This window comes from Amblyomma mixtum, chromosome 6 (assembly GCF_055824585.1).
Source record: "Amblyomma mixtum isolate Tamu chromosome 6, ASM5582458v1, whole genome shotgun sequence".
Taxonomy (NCBI): domain Eukaryota; kingdom Metazoa; phylum Arthropoda; class Arachnida; order Ixodida; family Ixodidae; genus Amblyomma; species Amblyomma mixtum.
The window spans coordinates 91877815-91884222 of NC_143017.1; the positions used below are offsets into that span (position 1 = coordinate 91877815).

The 6408-nt window shown below is 49.4% G+C and overlaps 1 protein-coding gene across 1 annotated transcript; it reads left to right on the forward strand.

Moving 5' to 3' along the window:
- The first annotated feature begins 3629 nt into the window (after window positions 1-3629).
- On the forward strand, window positions 3630-5332 carry LOC149339660 (venom allergen 5.01-like). The gene is made up of 2 exons (XM_089550962.1): window positions 3630-4542; window positions 5313-5332. Exons 1-2 carry the CDS (start codon window positions 3630-3632, stop codon window positions 5330-5332), a joined length of 933 nt encoding a protein of 310 aa, XP_089407088.1.
- The last annotated feature ends 1076 nt before the right edge of the window (window positions 5333-6408 follow it).

The following is a 6408-nucleotide window of genomic DNA, read 5'->3' on the forward strand; positions in this document are numbered from 1 at the left end:
TGACACTGATTGTGTGGATGTCGACCATTTCAATAAAATCTTTCTGCAGTTCATTCATGCTTTCGTTGAGAGAAAAAGGCAAATGCGCGAATATCTAAGACCAAATGAAAGCGAACTGGTAGCCGGCTGGCAACTCATCTAAAACGATTTTATTTGCTTCGTTTTTAAAAACAAATCACTTCGTTTTCATAGCAGTACTGCATGGAGCAGGATATGACCCTGTGAAACATGTGTACCTTTTCGAATGGCACAGAAGACGATGAGAGAACAAAAATATACAGCCACGCTTTCACTTATCACCTATCTCTCACAAATCCCGCCAGCGCATAGCTACTTGTCTTTTCAGAAGAATCGGGTACACTGCTGTGATTTCGTCAGCTCGGTTTCTAGAAAGCAGCTTTCCTTCGAAACTATGCCGTTAAAATAATGACAACTCAAACAGCGCTCACTGCCGTAATAGGTAACGCTCTGCGTGAGGGTGGCAACCAGTTCTTCGCTGCTTGAAAGATTGAAGAGAAAGGTTTCTGTCCTCTGCCTTGACACCGAACTCTAATCGCTGCCACGAATCCGTTACGTGACGGCACGCAATACAGCGTTCACGAAACAAGACGTTAAAGTAATAATTGAAAAAAAAAAAGTTTACCTGTGCGTTACAATAAGCGTCGGCATTCAAAGTCTTCTTCCAGGAGCAAATTTTCTGTGGGTTCTGCAGGTTAATTATACAGCATTTTAGAGCGCAGCTCTTTGGCGTCCGTTCCTGGGTTTCGCGTCGTCGTCGGCGTTGTCGTCGGCCTCGTAACCAGCTCCGCCCCCCTTTCATCCCCCCAGCGCTAGCAGCGACCGACTGATACCGCTGGATGCCGCTGACGCCGCTAGAGAGTCAAGATAACGTGACTGCATAGAACACCGTCGCCGCCAGGCAGAAAGAGGAGGAAAGGGTCCCCCCCCCCTGTTCTTGTGTGGCGGATAGGGTGCTCTTCAGTTGCCGACGCGCCGGTTATTTCACGTAGGCCCCGGCACGTCGACGAATACGTGACCACCTTCCCACGGCTAGACCTGATTCTTAGCGCTGCGGAAGCGAGGGTATCATATTGTTTGTGTCGGCATCGGCGGCGTTGTCCCTGAAACCAACTCCGCAGCTGGGGTGGACTCACTATCGAAAAGGTGAAACAGCTTATTTGCTGCGCTCAAATTTCGCATTAGGAAGTAACGTAATCGTCGGTAATTTTTTTTAGTGATTTCTTGGGAGCAACGTGTGTGTGCAAACAGATTCGTGTTTTAAGCATACCCGTTCTTTGCTTATTTACTGTTCCTTTTATAAAAGGAAGCGCGCTAGAGGACAGCTTACTCTCTTTTTTCCATTTAGAGTGCAGAGAAATTCATTGGTCTTCGCGTGCTCTTGTCAAGCCTACCACCGTGCTTTCAGTAACTATTCAGTTAAAGCCTAACGTGTGGGTCGTCCCTGTCATTCTGGCCTTAACTGTTTACTGCTCGAAAATGCTTACAATTTTACACATCGACACACAATTTTCCACTTCCAGCTCAATGAAAGGTTGCATGCGGCTTAAGCGCCTCCTTCGTATTGCCGTGAATCTTTGTAGTGTTTGCCTCGCCGCGGTGGCTCAGTGGTTACGGCGCTCGGCTGCTGACCCGAAAGACGCGGGTGCGATCCAGGGCCCCTGCGGTCGAATTTCGATGAAGGCGAAATTCTAGAGGCCTGTGTGCTGTGCGATGTCAGTGCACGTTAAATATTCCCAGGTGGCCGAAATTTCCGGAGCCCTTCACTACGGCGTCCCTCATAGTCTGAGTTGCTTCGGGACGTTACACCCCAATAAACCTAAACCTTTGTAGTGTTTGTTCATTCTTCAACGCTCCCGGCACGCCGCTTTATCCCTTTGTTTATAATGCAAGACGCGGCCAGATTTATCTTCATTGATCGCATCCAGGTGGAGCCGATTCTACGTTGTTCCAGAATGTTGTAACTTTGCACGCTTTATCTCGAAAGTTCGCTATCAGCTTTAAATTGAGCATTTCCGAGAGCAGCGGGCATTCTATTCGACGACCTCCTAGCGCGCTTGTTAATTGCTACGCCGCCTGAGTGATCAGTCCATTGTGGGCGCAAGTCAGCCCATATAAAGAGTTTTGGTAAGAAGCCATTTTCGCTGTCTTCCTGCCCTCCAGTCTGCAGTCACCACTACGTGATAGTATAGAATGTTAAGCGAAAAATCAAGAGAAAAGAACGATTCAGCGGCTTCCTGAGTAATTAAAAAAGGACCCATTCAAACAGCAATGCAAGCCTTTGTGCCATGAAGTACATCGCAGCTGAGCCACTGCTTTCCGAACCAGAACTTTACGCCCTGTATTTTCTGTTTTCCTTATGTCTCATTACGAAGCGCAGCGCACCCACAAACGAGTACGTAATACAATGTATCTGGTAGCAGTCACAAGGAAAAACTGAAACAAGCAGCAACTGCACACACGCACACCGACAGTAGATATAGCTGAGGATGACACATTGGTGGAGATGAAGTGGTCATGCTCTAAGTATGAAGCGGTCATGCTGTGAAGCAACTGTAGCAGCGCCGGCTCTAGGCGATTGGAGCGGCTGAAAAAGACGAAGTGACACAAGCCGCGTGCTAAACGCTCGGGCGCCATGATGGCACTCGGACGATGACGAGGTATTAAAAGGAAACTTGTCCTTGAGTGTGCAACCGATTGGTTCGGGTACTTCTTCCCGACGGCGCTCTACAGCTGGGGACCTGGACGTCACCCGGACCTGGACCCGGACGGTGATCCGGACCCGGAATAGGGTCGCTCACTGACAATGCGAGGAGCGGTTGATTATAAAAATTACACGTCGCCGGGGCTTAATCTTGAGCTGAACGCTGCTCAAAACTGGAGAATGCCTGCACAATCCAAACTGGCGTCATATCATTTGACACACTTTAAGCGCGTAGAACTAAATTTATTAATCTCCAATTGTCACCTATTTCGAGCACTCAGAAGTTCATTTTCAAAATGCCTAACAGGCTTCCCGAGCCTGAAATAGAAGGGGCGAGGCCCCGTTCAGCAGCAGCATTCTCAACTCTTACTTTCCAGATCAAACAAGGGCATATCGCAAAAAGTGGGTGAAGTACTCTTTTTCATTGGGCTATCAATGCCAATGTTCCTTTGCGCCTAGTACATTAATGGAACTGTTAATAAAATTGTCCCGTATTTTCCTTTCAGCAGCCAATATTTTTGCACCTTCGCGCATGGGTGTCAGTTATCACGTTAGAGCTTCATTCGACGCTGATCAAACTGGGACGCTGCTTCTCGTGGCGTGACAGTCCAGTACTCTGTCATTTTGATTCAGAGGTAGCGCAGGTGCAGATGTAAATTTTTTCTTATGGTATTAAAGGAATCATTTGAAGTCCCTCTTTGTTTCCTCCATACTGCACTGCGCAAAGTTCTTGCCTAAGCTGCTTACAGTTCACGCCAATAATACGGCTGATACGCGTTTGTGTTCTGTATTCCTAGTGTACACTTGCCCAAATGGCCGTGTGGAAGAAGGCGAAGAGCGCTATTGAGTGCGGTATGATATCTGCCAGCGCGTGCGTGCCATAATCAGAGGAAGAAGACGAGAAGACATGGAAGTGCCTCGGGTTCTGCTCACTGTCTTGTGCTTTTCGTCCCTCGCTGTTCCGACTCTCCAGGAGTGCAAGGAAGAATACCGCAAGCGCCGGCCCACGCACACGGCCTGCAAGCCTCCGAACAGAAAGTGCATCGTCACGAAAAAGAGGATCAGCCCGGAGGAGCGCCTTCTCATACTGAAGACACACAACGACTACCGGAGCATGGTGGCCATGGGAAAACTGCAGGGATTCCCTCCGGCCGCCAATATGGCTCGGCTTGTCTGGGACAAAGAGCTCGCTTCTGTGGCGCAAGCGAAAGCCGAACAGTGTACCTCCGCTGAGGGAGATTACAGCCACGACGACTGGCGCGACCGCTTCACGACCAAGTTCAATGTGACGGGACAGAACCTTGCTTTCCGTGGGAGGAACTTCTGTTTCAAGAGCAGCGACTGGCCTGGTCGCATCAAGGAGTGGTTTATAGAGTACGAAGACTACCCTCTGAAACAGCGCCTCGAGTTCCGACTTCCGCCCGCCTCGAAGCCCATGATAGGGCACTTCACCCAGCTTGTGTGGGCCAAGACGAGCTACATTGGCTGCGGCTTTGTGGAGTACATCATCGGAGCCGTCAATCTGACGCACATGCAGTTCTACGTGTGCAACTACGCAGTCACCGGAAACGTCTTCAAGAAGCCGCTGTACCAAGAAGGTCCTGCCTGTTCTGCCTGCCCGAACGGAACCGTGTGTGACAAGGCTTTCGGCCTCTGTGGTATTACTGACGCGGAAAAAGAATCGGGCACGACTAAAATGAGCTTGGGCTCCAGTGAACACGGATCAAACACCACCAATACGGAATCGACCACCACCAAAATGACATCGACTGCCGGTAAAAGCGATTCGAGCAGTGCGAACAAGGAAGTGATTTCCGAAGGTAAAGGATCCAGCACCATCACAGAGTCTCGCTTAAAGAGAACGGTATCGAGCACCAGCAAAATGAGGACCACGGCAGGTAAACACGATTCCAAAACCACTACAGAGGAAGCGCGTTCGGACGAAAAGGGATCGAGCACTGCCCAGAAGGAATCGATTGCTGACAAACATGAATCGAGCGCCACGAACAAGGGATCGACTGCCGGTGAAACCAGTTCAGGCACCAGCACAGAAAAATCTGTTTTTGATAAAGAGACGCCAGGCATCAGTACAAAGGAATCGACCGGCAATAAAACGGGATCGAATACTGCAAGAATGGAACCTACTGTCGGTACAAACAGTTCAAGGACTACCATACAGGAATCGAATTCTGGGAAAGAAGAAGCGATCACTACCAAAAAGGAACTGAGCACTACTGACACGGGACCTGCTACCAGTAATAACAATTCAGGAACCACCAACAGGGAACCCCACTTCGGTAAAAGCGAGCCTGAGCCCACTAGAGGGGAACAGATCACCGAAGCAAATGAGGAGCAATATGACGCTCATCTTAAAGGTCGTAGTTCGTGGACTGCTTCCAACGTTTCCTGGCAGACTGCAGTTGGAGCTGCGACCGTGGTTCTTGTGGCTACTTTGAGCAGATACGCGTTTGTTGTTTAAGTGGTGTTCTCGGCGGCGCGTTTCTCTCTTTAGTACGTGATTTGGTTACGTCAGTCTTTACCTCTGTTTCCATTTTCGTCTCATTAATCATTGGCATTTTGCTTGCAATAGATAGGCGCCTGCATTCATAAATGCGCCGAAACTTTTCCTGTATAAATTATTGCTGTCGAGGGACCGTTTTTCGTTGTCAGAGCGTAAAGAGACGGTGAAGAATACGAAATTACGCACCACTATCTCCACTGTCTCAGGATTATGGTGAGGATGACATAGTGGTCGAGCGTTTGTTAATCGTGCATGCCAAACTTTTGTCCGGAACTGGCATTGGTGTTCCCACAACGACCTAGGAATCGCTTCCTGCACCGTCCACCCTATGAAGCCCCATTGGCATGTCCCCAAGAACGTTGCCACGTTTCGCCCGCATGCTCTGTTCGCTGTCCGTTGACTGCTACCTTAAAATGGCAGAAACAAAATTCTAATAAGCTACTGAATGCATGAAATACGTGCACTAAAATATAAATGTGTTGCTCAAGGATAACCTTTTGTGCCGCTATCTGACGCTTGAATCTGAGGCCACATGTTGTAATGTGTTCGATGCCATTATTGCACACAAAAGTGGGCCAAATGATGGACCGATTCAGTACTCTCTGGGTGGCAATTTTTAACCGCGCATGAACGAGGAGCCTAGATTATGGCTCTCGTAAGGCGGTGTTTCAATAGAGCTACAAAAGTTCACCGTAACGTTGATCAAGCCGCTGCATACCACGTGAATCTTGTCATAGACTTTAGCGCATACAATGCATCTCAGGTGTGGCATTAAAGTTAAGGCAACGAACCCGATGCGACAACCTGTATTGTTTTTCTGCCCCAGGGGCACCTGCAACATGCAGGTTATAGTGAGTGGCGACACCACAATTTCCCAAGCATCCGCAGGGACATCCCCGCAGAGGGATGATGGTGAGCAGTGCGCCACCACGGACCTGAGCACCCACGCTTAGCTGTGCGTTACCCAGCCGTGCCCCGGGAAAAGGAGATCCTGGTGGTTGAGCCGATGCAGAGTGTTTCGACCTTTAATACCCCTCGGCAGAGGCAGCACATCACTTTGTTCCCAGCTTCCCGTAGACGGCACCTCCGGCCTCATCCGACCGGGGGAAATCGGCAGTCGCCTTTTCTCTCTCTCCCCTCCCCCTCCACCTTTCACTTTCTATCT